Source organism: Myripristis murdjan, chromosome 20 (assembly GCF_902150065.1).
Source record: "Myripristis murdjan chromosome 20, fMyrMur1.1, whole genome shotgun sequence".
In the NCBI taxonomy this organism is placed as follows: domain Eukaryota; kingdom Metazoa; phylum Chordata; class Actinopteri; order Holocentriformes; family Holocentridae; genus Myripristis; species Myripristis murdjan.
The window spans coordinates 2281128-2300841 of NC_043999.1; the positions used below are offsets into that span (position 1 = coordinate 2281128).

At 45.3% G+C, this 19714-nt stretch overlaps 1 protein-coding gene across 1 annotated transcript in view; it reads right to left on the reverse strand.

Annotated features, from left to right (window-relative positions):
• The window catches only part of rmc1 (regulator of MON1-CCZ1), a 29797-nt gene that overhangs the window by 6710 nt on the left and 3373 nt on the right, over nt 1–19714 (reverse strand). The window contains exons 4-12 of the mRNA XM_030079494.1: nt 19306–19362; nt 18470–18556; nt 18155–18295; nt 3414–3517; nt 2157–2246; nt 1924–2029; nt 1681–1789; nt 1518–1562; nt 1075–1128 (exon numbers count right to left, since the gene is read on the reverse strand). Coding sequence (XP_029935354.1) covers nt 1075–1128; nt 1518–1562; nt 1681–1789; nt 1924–2029; nt 2157–2246; nt 3414–3517; nt 18155–18295; nt 18470–18556; nt 19306–19362 — 793 coding nt within the window. The remainder of the gene's footprint in view (nt 1–1074; nt 1129–1517; nt 1563–1680; nt 1790–1923; nt 2030–2156; nt 2247–3413; nt 3518–18154; nt 18296–18469; nt 18557–19305; nt 19363–19714) is intronic.

A 19714-nucleotide genomic window follows, 5' to 3' on the forward strand; every position in this document is an offset into this window, starting at 1 on the left:
AATAATGGAGCTGCTACAAAGAGGCAGAAGAGAAGGCAGAGTGCTAGACGGCGGTTGTCTGTGGGGTCATTAAACACATCACCACAGGACGACGGAAGTCTGTGAAGTCATTAAACGCATCACCGCATGAGGACGGCGCTCTGTGATGTCCTTAAACACATCACCGCATGAGGACGGCGCTCTGTGAGGTCCTTAAACACATCACCGCATGAGGACGGCGGTGGTCTGTGAGGTCATTAAACGCATCACCACAGGAGGACAGTGGTCTGTGAGGTCATTAAACGCATCACCACAGGAGAACGATGGTCTGTGAGGTCATTAAACGCATCACCGCAAGAAGACGGCAGTCTGTGAGGTCATTAAACGCATCACCGCAGGAGAACGATGGTCTGTGAGGTCATTAAACGCGTCACCGCAGGAGGACGGCGGTCTGTGAGGTCATTAAACACATCACCGCAGGAGGACGGCGGCGGTCTGTGAGGTCATTAAACACATCACCGCAGGAGGACGGCGGTCTGTGAGGTCATTAAACACATCACCGCAGGAGGACGGCGGCGGTCTGTGAGGTCATTAAACACATCACCGCAGGAGGACGGCGGTCTGTGAGGTCATTAAACACATCACCGCAGGAGGACGGCGGTCTGTGAGGTCATTAAACACATCACCGCAGGAGGACGGCGGTCTGTGAGGTCATTAAACACATCACCGCAGGAGGACGGCGGTCTGTGAGGTCATTAAACACATCACCGCAGGAGGACGGTGGTCTGTGAGGTCATTAAACACATCACCGCAGGCGGATGGTGGTCTGTGAGGTCATTAAACACATCACCGCAGGAGAACGATGGTCTGTGAAGGCTGAGCATAAATGAGCCTTTGGGGTCCTCAAATTCATCAGACGCCCTAAACTTTGACAGCCCTGCTCATGAGACGGGATATTAAAGGGGCAGTTCACCCAAAACCGAAACAGTTTTCTTTGGGAGGAAACGGTTCCCAATGAAACCACAGATGGTTTTCACTGGTGTGTGTGTGTGTGTGTGTGTGTGTGAGTGAGAGAGAGAGAGTGTGTGTTCATACCCTCGCTGGCGCTGATGATGATGTCGGGCTGGAAGACGCTCCAGGATGAAGAGTCTGGAGCGACAGTCAAGGTCTTTCACCAAACAAACAAAACTCTCTGCTGAGGAGCAACAGGTGAACAAGTGAACAGGTGAACAGGTGAACAGGTGAACAGGTGAGGCTCCGGGGAAACATTTTGCTTTCCACAGCCAATCATCAGCTGTGTGGTTTCTGACTTTGCTCGCCGCAGAAGCAGAACATTATAAGGCGGCTGCTTCAACCACAAACTCACAGTTTAACTCTGATGTGAAATGTGGAGCTGATAAACGGTTTGTTGATGTGGAAAATGTGGAGGAAAAGTGATAAACATTTCAAATCACTGGGATTTTTTGTTGTTGTTGTTTTTTAAGTATTTTGTATGAGTGTGTAAGTGAAGTGGATCTAAAGAGACAGTAAGAGGATACAGAGCTGACAGGGCACCGCGGGCTGAGAGGGAACCACTGTCGGACCTGACACACACACAGAGAAATGTGACTGTTAGTGGATATTATACACTGTGTAATATTTATTAAGACCAGTTTTCAGAGATTATGCTGTGTGTGTGTGTGTGTGTGTGTGTGTGTGTACCTGACAGTGGGATCCTGTAGGGGTGTATGGACCGAGCAGGCAGGACAGGCTGGTGTGTGTTGACGGCGCAGTCCGGCTCCCTCAGCCGGATGTCGAAGATCAGAGAGGTCTGACACACACACACACACACACACACACACACACACACACACACACAGATTATAAATACATTGTGCCTCAGAGATACACGCGTACACAACATTAAATAATATGGATTCGTCACACACACACACACACACACACCTGGGAGCTCTGGTGATGCACCACCACCAGGTTGTCGACGATGTTGAGGGCGAACTTCCCCGTCGTGTTCAGCTTCAGGACGTGGCTCTTCTTACAGGCTCCCTCCCTGACACACACATACACACACACACACACACACACATTGTAAATATTGTTTTCTCTGCAAACTGTGAATGCGTCTAATGAGTCTAGGATAATAATAAAAAAGAAAATGTGTGTGTGTGTGTGTGTACCTGGGTAGGTGGTAGAGCACCACCTCAGCACTGGGACTGTTGGCCGTCCTGGAGTGATGCTTCAGGTACATCACATACAGCTGACCGTAACTGCAGAGACACAAACAGAAAAATAATGTTTATCTCCCGATTCCATACTCACTCACACTCAGCTGCCGATTCCACCTGTCGATACGTCAATCTGTAAAGTCAGATGAGGCTGTGATTCTCCTAGAGGTCACTAGAGGTCATTTTCTCCAGCGACGTCCAGTTGGACAAAAGTCTCTGCCTGCAGTGAAATGGCTGCTATGGGGGCCAACATCATCACACAGCAATCAAATGTGGCTCATTGAATCCACAAGAGTCTCAGCTTTCCAGTCAAAGCCAACTGATGCAGCTCCAAGACTGTTTAGGCCCCAGTCTGCACACACACACCATTTTACAACAGGTCCGCTCCGTCCTGAGTGGGGATGTATATCGTTAGGATTTTCACGGTATCGATACCGATACCGCTTATCGGTGCCGGTACTTATCGATACCCTTATCGATACTCTTATATTTAATTTGGTGTGAAAAATAAAGACATGAAAAGAATTTTTAAAAACCATGTTTTTTAACGATATTAAATATCAGAAACAAAGTTCAAGAGGCCAGGAGTAACACCAGCATAATCATGATTCATGAAAAGACTGGCAGGCTACAGCAGCAAGCAACACAAAGAACAACAGCTTATTTGACTTATTTTCCACCTCACCATCCAAATCTAAAACAGGGTCTCTGCAGTAGGGTTAGGGTATCAGTTGGGTTTTATCCGATACCGGTGCCTAGTCGGTATTTTTTAAACGGTTCCGGTGCTTAAACGGTTCTCGAACCGGTTTCATTAAATTTGACATGTTCCCTCCCTTGCATGACATTGCTTTAAGGCGTCTGTTGCATGTCGCAGAGTCTGCATCCTCCTTAGACGTGAAATGTAGCCAAAACCTTGAAGCGTTTTGCCTTCGGCATCTTTATTTATCCTCTCACTATCAGTTCTGATAAACAAGTGTGCTGAGTAGCGGCGCTGATGTCACGTTCAACAACTGCAAGTTGATGCCGGCACAGTAGTGGCCGGCACTGAAATGAGGCACTGAAATTTTCGTTCTTATTCGGTCTCGTTACTACTGTTTACGTCGGAACCGGTGCCCTATTGGCACCGCGTTTCGGTGCCCTACCCTAGTCCTGAGTGCTGTGATTTGACAGCGAGCAGCAAACTGGCCTTCAGTCAGACCCGGGACTTACATGGTTGCCATGGCGATGTCCCTCTCGGACAGGCTGAGTTTGGCGGGTTTGGGGACAACCGGCAGCTCGATCTCAAACTTGGACATCTTAGACATGGTCCCGCTCTGGAAGACAAACAAAACATTTAACACACTTGAGTCAGAAAAAAGATCTCACAAAACATTGTTTATGGTTTTGATTAGATATTATGTTTACTTTCTCTACCTTGCCTACATTCTCACTTTAATAACTTAGCGTACTTTTTTTTTTATTTATTCATCGCTAGCTGTTCAGAAATCAGTGCAGGGTCAGTGCAGCTCTGTCCCGGATAACAAAACCACAGTCAGCAGTGAGACAGAACACCAAGAGCCTGCTGCCATGTTGTTGTTTGTGTTGTTTGTAGGGCTGTAGTCTGTTAGTCGACCGGTCGATTTATTGGTCGATAGGTGTTGTTGTTTGTTGGTGTGGTTTATTGGTTTGTTGGTGTTATTGTTGGTGTAGTTTAGGGGTGTGGTTTGTTGGTGTTGGTGTGGTTTGTCTGTGTAGTTTGTTGGTGTGGTTTGTTTTTTGTGTTGTTTGTTGGTGTTGTTGGTCTTGTTTGTTGGTGTTGTCTTTGTGGTTTGTTGGTGTGGTCTGGTTGTGCTTGTTGGTGTGGTCTGGTTGTGTTGTTTGCTGGTGTGGTTTGGTTTGGTGGTGTGGTTTGGTTGTGTGATTTGATGGTGTGGTTTGTTATTTGTGTTTCTTTTTGTGTTGTCTGTTGGCGTTGCTGGTCTTGTTTATTGGTGTGGTTTCTTGGTGTGGTTTGTTTTTTTGTGTTTTTTTTGTGTTGTTTGTTGGTGTTGGTGTTGTTTGTTGGTTGGTTTGTTGTTTGTTGTTGTTGGTGTTCATGTTGTTGGTGTTTGTGTTGTTAGTTGGTGTTTGTTGGTGTGGTTTGTTGGTGATGTTGGTGTTTTTTGGTGTGGTTTATTGGTGTGCTTTGTGTGGTTTGTTAGTGTGGTTTATTTGTGTTTGTTGGTTGGTGTGGTTTGTTGGTGTTGTTTGTGTTTTTTGTTGGTGTGGTTTCTTGGCGTGGTTTGTTTGTGTGGTTGGTGTGGTTTATTTGTGTGGTTCGTTGGTGTTGTTGATGTGGTTCGTTGGTGTGGTTTATTTGTGTGGTTCATTGGTGTGGTTGGTGTGGTTTACTTGTATGGTTCGTTGGTGTGATTTATTTGTGTGGTTTGTTGGTGTGGTTTATTTGTGTGGTTCATTGGTGTGGTTGGTGTGGTTCACTTGTGTGGTTTGTTGGTCTGGTTTATTTGTGTGGTTCGTTGGTGTTCTTGGTGTGGTTTATTTGTGTGGTTCGTTGGTGGTGTTGGTGTGGTTCATTAGGTTTGTTGGGGTGGTTTATTGGCGTGGCTTGTTTTTGTTGCTGGTGTGTTTCGTTGGTGTGCTTTATTTGTGTGTTTTTTTGGTGTGGTTTATTTGTGTGGTTTGTTGGTGTTGTTGGTGTGGTTCGTTGGTGTGGTTTGTGTTGTTTGTTCTTGTGGTTTGTTGGTGTAGTTCATTGGTGTGGTTTGTGTTGTTTGTTAGTATGGTTTGTTAGGGTGGTTTATTGGCGTGGTTTGTTTTTGTTGCTGTTGTGGTTTATTTGTGTGGTTTGTTGGTGTGGTTTGTTGGGGTGGTTTATTGGTGTGGAATGGTTGTGTTGTTGATGTGGTTCATTTGTGTGGTTCGTTGGTGTGGTTTATTTGTGTGGTTCGTTGTTGTTGGTGTGGTTCGTTGGTCTGGTTTAATTGTGTGGCTCGTTGGTTTGGTTTATTTGTGTGGTTGTTGGTGTGGTTGGTGTCGTTTATTTGTGTGATTCGTTGGTGTTCTTGGTGTGGTTTATTTGTGTGGTTCGTTGGTGGTGTTGGTGTGGTTCGTTGGTGTAGTTCATTAGTGTGGTTTGTTAGTATGGTTTGTTGGGGTGGTTTATTGGCGTGGTTTGTTTTTGTTGCTGGTGTGTTTCGTTGGTGTGCTTTATTTGTGTGGTTCATTGGTGGTGTTGGTGTGGTTCTTTGGTGTAGTTGATTGGTGTGGTTTGTTAGTATGGTTCGTTGGAGTGGTTTATTTGTGTGGTTCATTGGAGTTGTTAGTGTGGTTCGTTGGTGTTGTTTGTTGGTGTGGTTTGTTCGCGTGGTTTGTTCGCGTGGTTTGTTGGTGTGGTTCTTTGGTGTGGTTTGTTGGTGTGGTTTATTTGTGTTGTTCGTTGGTGTGGTTTGTTGGTGTGGTTCGTTGGTGTGGTTTATTCGTGTGGTTCCTTGGTTTGGTTTGTTGGTGTGGTTCTTTGGTGTGGTTTGTTGGTGTGGTTTATTTGTGTGGTTTGTTGGTGGTGTGGGTGTGGTTCATTGGTGTGGTTTATTCGTGTGGTTCGTTGGTTTGGTTTATTTGTGTGGTTGTTGTCGTTTATTTGTGTGGTTCGTTGGTGTGGTTTATTTGTGTGGGTCGTTGGTGTTGTTGGTGTGGTTCGTTGGTGTAGTTCATTGGTGTAGTTCATTGGTGTGGTTTGTTAGTATGGTTTGTTAGGGTGGATTATTGGCGTGGTTTGTTTTTGTTGCTGGTGTGGTTTATCTGTGTGGTTCGTTGGTGTGGTTTGCGTTTGTGTTCTTTGTTCTTGTGGTTTTGTTGGTGTGGTTTGTTGGGGTGGTTTATTGGTGTGGAATGTTTGTGTTCTTGGTGTGGTTTATTTGTGTGGTTCGTTGGTGTGGTTCATTGGTGTGGTTTGTTAGTATGGTTTGTTGGGGTGGTTTATTGGCGTGGTTTGTTTTTGTTGCTGGTGTGGTTTATTTGTGTGGTTCCTTGGTGTGGTTTATTTGTGTGGTTTGTTGGTGTTGTTGGTGTGTTTCGTTGGTGTGCTTTATTTGTGTGGTTCGTTGGTGTGGTTTATTTGTGTGTTTCATTGGTGTGGTTTATTTATGTGGTTCGTTGGTGTGGTTTATTTGTGTGGTTCATTGGAGTTGTTAGTGTGGTTCGTTGGTGTGGTTCTTTGGAGTGGTTTATTTGTGTGGTTCGTTGGTGTGGTTTATTTGTGTGGTTCGTTGTTGTTGGTGTGGATTGTTGGTGTGGTTTATTTGTGTGGTTCGTTGGTTTGGTTCATTTGTGTGGTTGTTGGTGTGGTTGGTGTCGTTCATTTGTGTGGTTCGTTGGTGTTCTTGGTGTGGTTTATTTGTGTGGTTCGTTGGTTTGGTTCATTTGTGTGGTTGTTGGTGTGGTTGGTGTCGTTTATTTGTGTGGTTCGTTGGTGTTCTTGGTGTGGTTCATTTGTGTGGTTTGTTGGTGTGGTTGGTGTGGTTTATTTGTGTGGTTCGTTGGTTTGGTTCATTTGTGTGGTTGTTGGTGTGGTTGGTGTCGTTTATTTGTGTGGTTCGTTGGTGTTCTTGGTGTGGTTTATTTGTGTGGTTCGTTGGTGGTGTTGGTGTGGTTTGTTGGTGTGGTTGATTGGTGTGGTTTGTTAGTATGGTTTGTTGGGGTGGTTTATTGGTGTGGTTTGTTGGTGTGGTTTATTTTGTGTTGTTTGTTGGTGTTGTTTGTTGGTGTGGTTCGTTGGTGTTGTTGGTGTGGTTCCTTGGTGTGGTTTATTCGTGTGGTTCGTTGGTTTGGTTTATTTGTGTGGTTCGTTGGTGTTCTTGGTGTGGTTCGTTGGTGGAGTTCATTGGTGTAGTTCATTGGTGTGGTTTGTGTTGTTTGTTAGTATGGTTTGTTAGGGTGGTTTATTGGCGTGGTTTGTTTTTGTTGCTGGTGTGGTTTATCTGTGTGGTTTGTTGGTGTGGTTCATTGGTGTGGTTTGCATTGTTTGTTCTTGTGGTTTGTTGGTGTGGTTTGTTGGGGTGGTTTATTGGTGTGGAATGTTTGTGTTCTTGGTGTGGTTTATTTGTGTGGTTCATTGGTGTGGTTTGTTAGTATGGTTTGTTGGGGTGGTTTATTGGCGTGGTTTGTTTTTGTTGCTGGTGTAGTTTATTTGTGTGGTTTCTCGGTGTGGTTTATTTGTGTGGTTTGTTGGTGTTGGTGTGTTTCGTTGGTGTGCTTTATTTGTGTGGTTTGTTGGTGTGGTTCATTTGTGTGGTTTGTTGGTGTGGTTCATTTGTGTGGTTTGCTGGTGTTGTTGGTGTTTTTTATTTGTGTGGTTCGTTGGTGGTTGGTTGGTTTCTCTGTCTCAATGAAGTAACACAAGCACTCACCTGCCGACGAGATTATTGCAGATAATTAACGTTCCACCTTTGTCTCTGTGTGAGTGTGTGTGAATGGTTGATGTGTGTTTGTCCGAGTGCGTGCGCTGTCTATTTTAGATCCAGGTCTTCATGGTGTAGGTGGCTGTGCGGCCCGGGTCCCTGGCTGCTCTGGTGCATCCGGCTTCCCTTGGCGTCACCATCCCTCATCCGCCACCTATCTATCCACATATCCTTTGTTGTTTGTTTTCTGTGTTTACAACATCTATTGCACGTCTGTCCATCCTGGGGAGGGATCCCTCCTCTGTTGCTCCCCTGAGGTTTCTTCCTATTTTTCTCCCTGTTAAAGGGGTTTTTTAGGGAGTTGTTCCTCATCCGATGTGAGGGTCTAAGGACAGAGGATGTTGTATTTTTCTGTAAAGCCCTTTGGGACAAATTTGTAATTTGTGATTCTGGGCTATACAAATAAATGAATTGAATTGAATTGTTGGTGTGGTTGGTGTGGTTTATTTGTGCTGTTCGTTGGTGTGGTTTGTTTGTGTAGTTCGTTGGTGTTGTTTGTTGGTGTGGTTCGTTGGTGTGGTTTGTTTGTGTAGTTCATTGGTGTTTGTTGGTGTGGTTCGTTGGTGTGGTTTGTTTCTGTAGTTCGTTGGTATTGTTTGTTGGTGTGGTTTGTTGGTGTGGTTCGTTGGTGTGGTTCGTTGGTGTGGTTTGTTTGTGTAGTTCATTGGTGTTGTTTGTTGGTGTGGTTCGTTGGTGTGGTTTGTTTGTGTAGTTCATTGGTGTTTGTTGGTGTGGTTTGTTGGTGTGGTTTGTTTCTGTAGTTCGTTGGTGTTGTTTGTTGGTGTGGTTCGTTTGTGTAGTTCATTGGTGTGGTTTGTTTGTGTGGTTCGTTGGTGTGGTTCGTTGGTGTGGTTCGTTGGTGTGGTTCATTGGTGTTGTTTGTTGGTGTGGTTCGTTGGTGTGGTTTGTTGGTGTGGTTTGTTTGTGTGGTTTGTTTGTGTGGTTCGTTGGTGTGGTTCGTTTGTGTGGTTCGTTGGTGTAGTTTGTGTGGTTTGTTGGTGTGGTTTGTGTGGTTTGTTGGTGTGGTTTGTTGGTGTGGTTTGTTGGTGTGGTTTGTTTCTGTAGTTCGTTGGTCTTGTTTGTTGGTGTGGTTCGTTGGTGTGGTTTGTTTGTGTGGTTCGTTGGTGTGGTTTGTTGGTGTGGTTCGTTGGTGTAGTTCATTGGTGTTTGTTGGTGTGGTTGGTTGGTGTGGTTGGTTGGTGTGGTTGGTTTCTGTAGTTCGTTAGTGTTGTTTGTTGGTGTGGTTCATTGGTGTGGTTTGTTGGTGTGGTTTGTTTCTGTAGTTCGTTGGTGTTGTTTGTTGGTGTAGTTCATTGGTGTTGTTTGTTGGTGTGGTTCGTTGGTGTGGTTCGTTGGAGTGGTTCGTTGGTGTAGTTTGTGTGGTTTGTTGGTGTGGTTCGTTGGTGTGGTTTGTTGGTGTGGTTTGTTTCTGTAGTTCGTTGGTCTTGTTTGTTGGTGTGGTTCATTGGTGTGGTTTGTTTGTGTAGTTCATTGGTGTTGTTTGTTGATGTGGTTCGTTGGTGTGGTTTGTTGGTGTGGTTTATTTGTGTTGTTTGTTGGTCTGGTTTATTGGTGTGGTTTATTTGTGTGGTTCGTTGGTGTTGTTGGTGTGGTTCGTGCTGTGTGGCCATCCAGGCCATTCTGTGAGAATAAGTCCCATTTAGTGTGTTGAAAACAATCCTGCAGCTGGACAAGGGCAGATTCTGGCCAGACTTTGACAGTTTTTGGGCAAAGTCTGGTTTTCCTGTTGCAATCCCTGATGTAGTTGTTGGCTGCAATGCTGACTTCCAGCTTGTCCATTTTGTGCACGATGGATCTGGCGTTGGTGAGGAAGAGGCTCGGTAATGGAGGTCTGTGAGGAAGTTTCCTTAGCTGGGCTAGCAGGCCTGACCGGTACACCCACTTCTGCTTCCTCTCCCGACGCTGCCTACGTCGCTTGTATCACGTAAAGTATAACACTGACTGAAGAGCAAAGAGCTGCTGCACCACAGCACGGAGCCATCGCGCCGTGTGGTTTTTTGGTGTGGTTTATTTCTGTTGTCCGTTGGTGTGGTTTGTTGGTGTGGTTCGTTGTTGTGGTTCGTTGTTGTGGTTTGTTGTTGTGGTTCGTTGTTGTGGTTCGTTGGTGTGGTTTATTTGTGTGGTTCGTTGGTGTTGTTGATGTGGTTCGTTGGTCTGGTTTGTTGGTGTGGTTCTTTGGTGTGGTTTGTGTGGTTTATTTGTGTTGTTTATTGGTGTGGTTCGTTGGTGTAGTTTATTTGTGTGGTGCGTTGGTATGGTTGCTGTGGTTTATTTGTGTGGTTCGTTGGTGTGGTTTGTTGGTGTGGTTTGTTAGTGTGTTTTATTTCTGTTGTTTGTTGCTGTGGTTTGTTAGTGTGGTTTGTTGGTCTGGTTTATTTGTGTGGTTCGTTGGTGTTGTTGGTGTGGTTCGTTGGTCTGGTTGATTTGTGTGGTTCGTTGGTGTTGTTGGTGTGGTTTATTTGTGTGATTCGTTGATGTGGTTTATTTGTGTGGTTCATTGGTGTTGTTGAGGACTGGCAACCTGTCCAGGGTGTTTCACTGCCAGCACCCTCCCACGACCCTAGTGAGGATAAGCGGTTTAGAAGATGAATGAATGAATTGGTGTTGTTGATTTGTGTGGTTCATTGGTGTTGTTAGTGTGGTTCGTTTCTGTGGTTTGTTGATGTGTTTCGTTGGTGTGGTTTATTTGTGTGGTTCGTTGGTGTGGTTTATTTGTGTGGTTTGTGTTGTTTGTTGGTGTGGTTTATTGGTGTGGTTCTTTGGTGTGATTTGGTGGCGTGGCTTGTTGGTGTTGTTGGTGTGGTTTATTTGTGTGGTTCGCTTGTGTTGTTGGTGTTTTTTATTTGTGTGGTTCGGTGGTGTGGTTTGTTGGTGTTGGTGTTTTTTATTTGTGCTGTTCGTTGGTGTTGGTATGGTTTATTTGTGTGGTTCGTTGGTGTGGTTTGTTGGTGTAGTTTATTTGTGTGGTTCATTGGTGTTGTTAGTGTGGTTCGTTTGTGTGGTTTGTTGGTGTGGTTCGTTGGTGTGGTTTGTTCGTGTGGTTCGTTGTTGTGGTTCGTTAGTGTGGTTTGTTGGTGTGGTTTGTTGTTGTGGTGGTTAGTGTGGTTTGTTGGTGTGGTTTGCTGGTGTGGTTCGTTGGTGTGGTTTATTTGTGTGGTTTGTTGGTGTTGCTGGTGTGGTTTATTTGTGTTGTTGGTTGGTGTGGTTTGTTGGTTTTGTTTGTGTGGTATATTGGTGTGGTTTGTTGGTGTTGTTGGTGTGGTTCGATGGTTTGGTTTATGTGTGTGGTTTGTTGGTGTTGTTGGTGTGGTTCGATGGTTTGGTTTATGTGTGTGGTTCGTTGGTGGTGTTGGTGTGGTTCGTTGGTTTGGTTTTTTGGTGTTGCGGCTTTCTGTACCTCAAAAAAAGTCGCTTGTGAGACAGAGAATAAATCCTGTATATTTGTATGATGCGCTGCTGCTTGTCCAAGGGAGCCCACTGAAGACTCAACAATAAAGTCCAAAAAATGAATGTCCATCAGTTAATCCAGACGATGAATCTTCTTTCTTCTTGAATCATATGACTCACAGTCCATAGTCTCACTGGTCAAAGTCAAACAGTCACAGTCCAGTGAAAAGAGTCTAGTAACTGTCCCAAAAACAAACAAACAAACAAACAAACAAAAAAACCCTAACCCTAACCCCAAAAAAATTACAACTGAAGCTGGAATGACCTCAAATGGCTTCAGCTTCCTGCAGCAGGCAAAGCTTTGTGATGGGCCGATCAAGGCAGCTGCTCCTGGCTCTAATTTGCACCTGACAAACTAATCCTCTTCAGTCCAGGAAGGTCTGTATCACACGTCCCGCAGGCCAGGAATTTCGAGGTGCTGTGCTGTCCATTATGATGACCAGATCTCCCACAACAAGGTTCCTCTTCACTCCTGTCCATCTCTGACGCTCCTGCAGTAGAGGGAGGTGCTCCTTTATCCATCTCCTCCAAAACAGATCAGACATGTATTGGGCCTGTTTCCACCTCCTACATGCATAAACATCTGTGGGTTGGAACACCCCTGGTGGCAATGTTGGTGAGGTCTTCAACAGTAGCAGGTGGTTGGGCGTTAATGCTTCCAGATCATTTGGATCTGAGGAGGCTTTGGTGATTGGTCTGCTGTTTATTATGGCTTCAGTCTCACAAAACACTGTGTAAAGGCTTTCCTCATCCAAGCTTTGAACCCTCAAAGTTGAACTGAGACCCTTTCGCACAGACCGGATCAACCGTTCCCAACCTCCCCCATGATGCGAGCCAGCAGGTGGGTTAAAGCTCCATTGTATTCCCCTTTGCACCATGACATCATGGATCGGCACCTGACTCCACTGTTCCATGGCTTTCTTCAGCTCCCGCTCTGCTCCTACAAAGTTCGTTCCATTGTCAGAATGTGGCTCCCACACTTGTCTTCTCCTGGTGATGAAACGCCTGAGTGCATTAATAAAGGAGTCGGTGTCCAACAATGATGCAACCTCAATGTGTATCGCTCTAATGGCGAGACAAGTAAATAGAACACCGTACCTCTTTACCATGCTCCTTCTACTCTTAACCTCATACGGGCCAAAAGCAGTCAACCCGCATTCGGGTGAATGGTGGTTCGTCTGGGATGACTCTTTCAGGTGGCAAATCCGCCATCTGCTGGTGAACTGGCAGAGCATTCAGGCGATGGCATGTGATACACTTGGATAACACCCTCCTGATGGCTGAGCTCACACCAGCTATCCAGTATCTCTCTCTCAGCTTAGACAGCATATGGTTATGGCCACAATGTCCCACTTCCTGATGTACATGTCCAAGTAAGAGCTCTGAGATGTGGAGGTCTTTTGTCAGGATAATAGGATGTTTCCCTTCCACAGGCATAGACAATCTACTGAGCCTTCCACCAACTCTCAGGACTCCATCTTGCAGCTGTGGGCAGAGCTCATGGAGGTGACTGGACCTTTTAACTAGCTGCCCCTTTGCCAGACTGGTTAGCTCTTGATGATAGCTAACTCAGCTTGTTCCAGGTCTTTCACAGTGAGGCTCCTGTGCACCACTGTCCTCTTAAACTCTTTCATTTCCTGTTCCACAGATGACGCCTGTTGTTCCTTGCTGATGTCAAACTGTGCAAAGGTTTGATGTAACTGTCTTCTTTTCTTTACATAGGACATGAGCCAGCTCTTAATCCTTAAGAGCCACGCCACTGATTTCTTTAGCCTTATCCAGGAGGAAAAGTACTCAATGAGGTGAGTTACAGGTTCTTCTCCGGCCTGCACAACATTCACTGCAACCACTCCTTCGACTTCAGGGTCACCAAGTGAAAGGTGATAGCTATCATCCCGGGCAACAGGCCATTCACTCCCAGGATGCAGAAGAAAGTGAGGCCCTGACACCCATGAAGCATCAGCAACAATACCTCAACTTTCACGCCTCTGGAAGCTATGTCTGCAGGATTGCTGCTGGTGTCCACATACCTCCATTGAGTGGGACAGGAAACCTGGGAGATTCGTGAGACCCGGTTCACAACAAATACCCTGAAATGTGAAGTCTCATTCCTAATGTATTTCAGCACCGATGTGCTGTCCATCCAGAATATCCATCTGTAACTCTTTCCTCCACTGCGTATCAACACGGCTGGCCATAGTTGTAGCGTGGTGGCTTCATACATCTGCTGACCTCAAATCTTTCCAACAGATGCAGCTGCTGCAGCCACCCCAACCACTCTTTAGAGACTGACTCAGGTACAGTATCATCCCAGCCTATCCCTCTCCTGCACAGGTCTGTCAGGATCATTTTCGCTGTTAAAACAACAGGGCTCAACATTCCAAGGGGATCATAAATGGAATCGACAGTCGAGAGGATTCCTCTTCTGGTAAGTGGTCTGTCCTTACGTACTATTCTGAACTTGAAGGAGTCTGATTTAATGATTTAATAATTCCACACCCAGCACTCTCTCCACAGATAGTGAATCCAGCTCCACATCTAATCCTTCAATACCTTTTGCTCTGCTATTCTCTGGGATGACTTCCAGCACTCCAGTCCTGTTACTCAACCACTTTGTGAGAGAAAATCCACCCTTGGAACACAAAGACACCAGGTTCCTGTAAAGCATCACTGCTTCCCTCTCCGTGGCCACCGACACGAGGCAGTGATCCACATAAAAACAGTGCAGCAGTTTATGCACTGTCTCCTTACTGTAGCAATGCCCATGGTCCTCTGCACACTTTCTGAGGGAGACGTTAGCACAACTGGGAGATGACGTCGCTCCAAACAAGTGCATCTTCATCCTATACTCAGCGGGTGGTTGCCGTGTATCTCCCTTTGGCCACCAGATGAACCTGAAGAGGTCTCTGTCATCAGGAAGGACTTGGACCTGGTGAAACATTGATTCATTGTCAGCCATGATGACAACTGGTTCCTTCCTGAATCGAGTCACCACTCCAATCAGAGAACTGGTAAGATCAGGGCCCTGTAGAAACTGAGTATTTAGTGATGTTCCTTGATATCTTGCTCCACAGTCAAACACAACCCTGATCTTTCTTTTAGTGGGATGGTAGACTTCGTGGTGTGGTATGTACCATACTTTACCATCAACACGGTCCAGCTCCTTTTCAGGCACTTTCTCAGCGTAGCCTTTAGCCAGAAGGTCATTTATAAAGATATTATACTCAGTATGAAATGCTGAGTCCTTCTGAAACCTCTTCCTCAAATAACATAGGCGCTGTTCAACCACTCTCTTGTTGTTTGGCATGCTGACATCACTGTTTCTTAAAGGCAACGCAATCTGGTAATGCCCCTCCACCTGTTTCACTGAGTTGTTGACAAACTCCAAGAACCTTTGATCCTCCCTTGACATTCCTTGCTGCTCCTCAATACTGCTTTCAGGGAAGTCATTCTTAAATTGTTGCTGCCAGAGGTCATCCAGGTTCACGACTGAAACTCTGTTGAGTTATTTGAGGATGCTCCCAGTTAACAGTCTCTCCACTGCTTCCTGTCAGTGGACCATTGACAGTCCAGCCCAGCATGGTTTGGATCACATATGGTCCATCATTCACGCTACACACCACTTCCAGAGGTTCCAGTGCTTTAGTAGCATAGGTTCCTATAAGTAGCTCAATTTCTGCATCAACCTGAGGTAGGTGAATGTGTTTCAGAAGTGGCCATTGTTCAATATCCTTTTCAGTACGAATATTTCCTTTGTTCACAGGCATGGACTCTTGCGTTTAAGCTCTTGGAAGCTCAAGAAAATTGTCCCCCTCCAGTGCTGCAACCTCCAGTCCTGACACAATGTTATTGCCTACGACTCTCTCCTGGCTCATGGTTCTAAGGAGAATACGTCCCTTTCTCCCCGTGAGGTGGAGCTTGTGCATTAAGCCCTCAGTGCAAAACACCGCAGTACTTACCTGGTCCAAGAAAGCGTAGGTGATGACAGTTTTGGTTCCTTTGTTGGAATTAACCTGGACCGGAACAATGGCCAGCTTGCAGTCCAGATCTCCAGCCCCAGTAAGACCACTTGACACCAGTGTGTTGTCGACATGCAGCTCTGGGCTCCTCTCCATCTGCTCAGAAAATTTAATGGGTTCCTTATGAAGTACAGTGGGATGTTTAAGGCTACACTTTGAGCAGAAAATCCTTTTTAGGCAATCTTTAGTGATGTGCCCTGTGGACAAACATCCACAACAGATGCCATTTAGCCTATCTTCTTCTCATGAGCCATTTTTCCCATCTGCACACATACATCTAACATGTGTCCTCCTCCACAGCAGATGCATACTTGCCTTCCCATTTGTTTGATTTCCTTTTCTTTCCTTGCAGGCTGATATTTGTTCTCCACAGGGCCTACAGTGGTAGCAAAGCTGCTCCCTTTGTGTCCAGGACGAAGCTGTGACTTGGGTTTGTTTGTTCCTTTATTTGTTTGATAGAGAGTCTTGTATATTGCCAAACACAGAATTAGTCAAAATTTTCACTTGCCTTTCAATGAAGTTAGCAATATCTGTGAACTTAGCTCTCCGGTTATGTTGTTCCTGTAGCTCACAGGCACGGTTCCTCGATTTGTCTCTGAGTTTGTAAGGCAGCTTTTTAATGATGCTCAACATGTTGGAGGGCGTATCCATGTCTGAAAGATACTGCACATCCCCTATAGCGTTACAGCAGCCTCTAAGGAAGAGACTGTAGTCCTGCAGAACCCTCACATCCTCTGCTTTAATTGGAGGCCATGAGAGGGCTTTATCCATGTAAGCAGAGCCAAATTGCTCCTTTAATAAAGTTTTGGCTTTTGGATATCCTCGGTCTGGATGTATATGTTGACAGCTTCTCACAAGCTCCTTAGCATGACCCTTTGTGTGCTGTTCCAAAAACGATCACAGCTGTTAATTGTGTTCCTCTCAACTCCATTCTCAAAGGCTCTGATGAGCGTGTGATATTTCAATGGATCACCGTCATAGATTGGTATCTCTCTCTTAGGTAGAGCTGAGAGGTTTTGCTGTTGTATTAGCAACGTTGTGATTTCATTTTGTTTCCTCATGATGCCAAGAACTTCATCTTTGCTTTCCATTGCCACTGTGTTACCTTCTAGTTGTCCATTGTATGGTTCATGTGTGCTGAATGAGGGGTTCACATGAAATTGCATGTGGTTTTGTTCAAAAGAGGTTATATTTGGGTTTGTGTTTGTTTCAGTTTGAATGAATTCTTCTGCGTGAACATCAAGTAACTTCTGAGATTGTGCCTTTTCAAAATATGATTTCATTCCATCCGAGACCTTTGATGTCCGCCTTACACTTGTTGTGCTTTGAATTTTGAGAACTTCAAGTTTTGCCATTTTTTCAGCAATCTCAGTGTTCAGTTGGAGCTCTTCTCGCCTTTTGCGCAGGCGTTGTTCCTCTTCTTCCAAAGCATGCTTTTCCTTTAATAATGTCTGCCTCATGGTTTAGGCTGCCAGCTCAGCTTCAGCCTTTAAACGTGCAGAAGTTGAAGAGCACCATGATGCTTTATCATTTCCAACCTTTGAAGCGCTATCATTAGGACTGATGTCATCCACAATTTGACTTGATTCATCATTTATTTCGTGAAGTAGGATTTCTGCTGAATCCTGTTGCTCCTGAGAGATTTTTTGTCCAGTTTCAACAATCCATTTTTGAGTGTCCATTTGAAATATATTGCTGTACTTCTTAATGCTTGAAAACCATTCCTTTTGCTTGTTCTGTTCATCCTCAGGGAATAAAGGCAACAGCTCATTGTGTGAGGTTGTGGCATTTTCCCATAGTGTGTTTAAATCCCCCAAACATTGTTTCACATCAGACACATTTTCTCTTTGTTTCATGAGCTCCTTCATTTTTGGTATTAAACCTTTGATTTTATCAACAACAGGTTTGCGTTCATTTTGCAGTTTTTCAATTTTATTCAGCAAACCCTTTTCAGTGAGTTTCCTCTCCCTTTGTTTCACAAACTCCATGTCAGAGCCCGACATTGTGCCGTTTGTTTGACTCATTTTGTAGCTTTTCATTCAGTTTTCAATGAACCGTGACATTTAAATCCATCCACAATGCACAACAAATCACATTTCATTTCAACAAGGCAGCATCAGCATTCCTCCACGTAACATCAAGAAAAGCTTCGCATATCAGCATTAAAATGCAGACGGGCATTCAGAGCGCAGAGCAAACATAGCGCACAGACATCGCGTATCTGACCAGCATTCACTTATTCGACTTCTCCAAGCGGAGGTACCTCAACGTTGATGCAATCCGGATTCATTCTCCACACACTACATGAACAGGTGAGCTTACCTGTCCTCCATGACATATGTATGATGTGGCGCTTTGTCTTACTTTGTGTCGGGATTGCTGCGCTGGCGTCCTGCAGATTCCTTTGCACTGCAAGCGAATGCTTTTATTAGGCTAACTGATGCCTTTTTTGTTGACAAAATGTTGCGGCTTTCTGTACCTCAAAAAAAGTCGCCTGTGAGGCAGAGAATAGGTCCTGTATATTTGTATGACGCACTGCTGCTTGTCCAAGGAAGCCCACTGAGTCCAGAGAAGTTTTATGGATGTTAATAACAATCAGCCACGACAGCGGCTTTACACGCTCAGATGATGCTGAATGTGTACACTTAACGGCGAACGTGTATCAAAGTAGATCATGAACAAAGCTGAAAATGCGAAAATGCGGTCAACAAAAATTACGGCTGCCTAGACTCACCTCTTTCCTCCGTGCAGGTGAAGCAGATTGATATAACTTACCTGGTGTTGTTTGTTTGTGTGGTTTGTGGGTGTTGTTTGTTTGTGTTGTTTGTTGGTGTGGTTTGTTTGTGTTGTTTGTTGGTGTGGTTTGTTGGTGTGGTTTATGGGTGTGGTTTGTTTGTGTTGTTTGTTTGTGTTGTTTGTGGGTGTGGTTTGTGGGTGTGGTTTGTTGGTGTGGTTTGTTGGTGTGGTTTGTTTGTGTGGTTTGTGGGTGTTGTTTGTGGGTGTGGTTTGTGGGTGTGGTTTGTCTGACCCTGAAGGCGAAGGGCTGCAGCACGTTGCCCTGCACGGTGGTGGACAGCAGGATGACAGCCGTCTCTGGACAGTACTGATACCAGTTCACATTGATGCTCTGACTCTTCAGCAGCTTCACACTGCGCTTATCTGGAAACACCTGGAGACAGACAGACAGGCAGACAGACATGCAGACAGAGAGACAGACAGACAGGCAGACAGAGAGACAGACAGACAGGGAGAGAGAGAGACCATGTTCAGTCTAGTAGAAATGGAGACAGAGCTGTGCTGCACCGTACGGGTCATGCAGCAGGCCGGCGCTCCGCCTGGTTACCTGGTAAAACTCGATTCCCTGGTCGGTGATGAAGACGATCTCGTTCCAGTTGGTCCAGCAGAAACCCAGAACGCTGGCGTTCTTCGTCTGCAGGGAGCGAAAAACAAAACACAAACAGCTGACTTCCAAAACAACACACTGCAAATTCATTTGACAAAACATTACAGCCCTGCTGGCAAATATTAAGCAAGGGCCTTCACCTGATTTATACTCCCAATGCCACGCCCCCTGTTGTTATAGGCCACTCCCACTGCCACACCCCCTTTTGTTATAAGCCACTCCACTGCCACACCCCCCTTTGTTATAGGCCACTCCCACTGCCACACCCCCTTTTGTTATAAGCCACTCCACTGCCACACCCCTCTTTGTTATAGGCCACTCCCACTGCCACACCCCCTTTTGTTATAAGCCACTCCACTGCCACACCACCCTTTGTTATAGGCCACTCCCACTGCTACGCCCCCTTTTGTTATAAGCCACTCCACTGCCACACCCCCCTTTGTTATAGGCCACTCCCACTGCCACGCCCCCTTTTGTTATAAGCCACTCCACTGCCACACTCCCTTTTGGTACATTTAATCAGTTCCTTTGATTCATGACCAAACCTTTCCACAAAATCTTCTCACACACACACACACACACACACACACACACACACACACACACACACACACACACACACACACACACACACACACACACACACACCTTCTCTCCCTCTCTCTCTCAGACACACATACATATACACTTGACCTTCAAGTCAAATTTCAGCGTCCTGTTGTGAAAACTGTGGCTGGTCACAGAGGAAACTGAGTAAGAAAGGTAAAGCGGCACACCTTGCACTCCTGGCTGAACTCGGTGTGCGGGTAGTCGGGCATGAAGTTGATGAAATCCTGCAGAGAGGGGAGAGCGCAGAGTTAACGACAAAACAGCCCCGTTCATCATGAACCCTGCAGAAATACTGCAACTCCAGCTCCTCAGTTTATAATCAACAGCAATACAAGAATCAAACCGGCCATCAAATGCAAGGATCAGTCCTCTATGCATTTCATCATCATCATCATCATCATCATCATCATTATCATAATCACCTTTATTTAAACAGGGAAGGCTCTTTTCGGAGAACTGTCCCTGATTTACAGAACATGTTAAAAAACAGATATAGAACAATAAAGTACATGAAAATGACAAAATACATACAAAAATATATAAAAACAATGAAAACAAACTATGTAAAAACAAAAA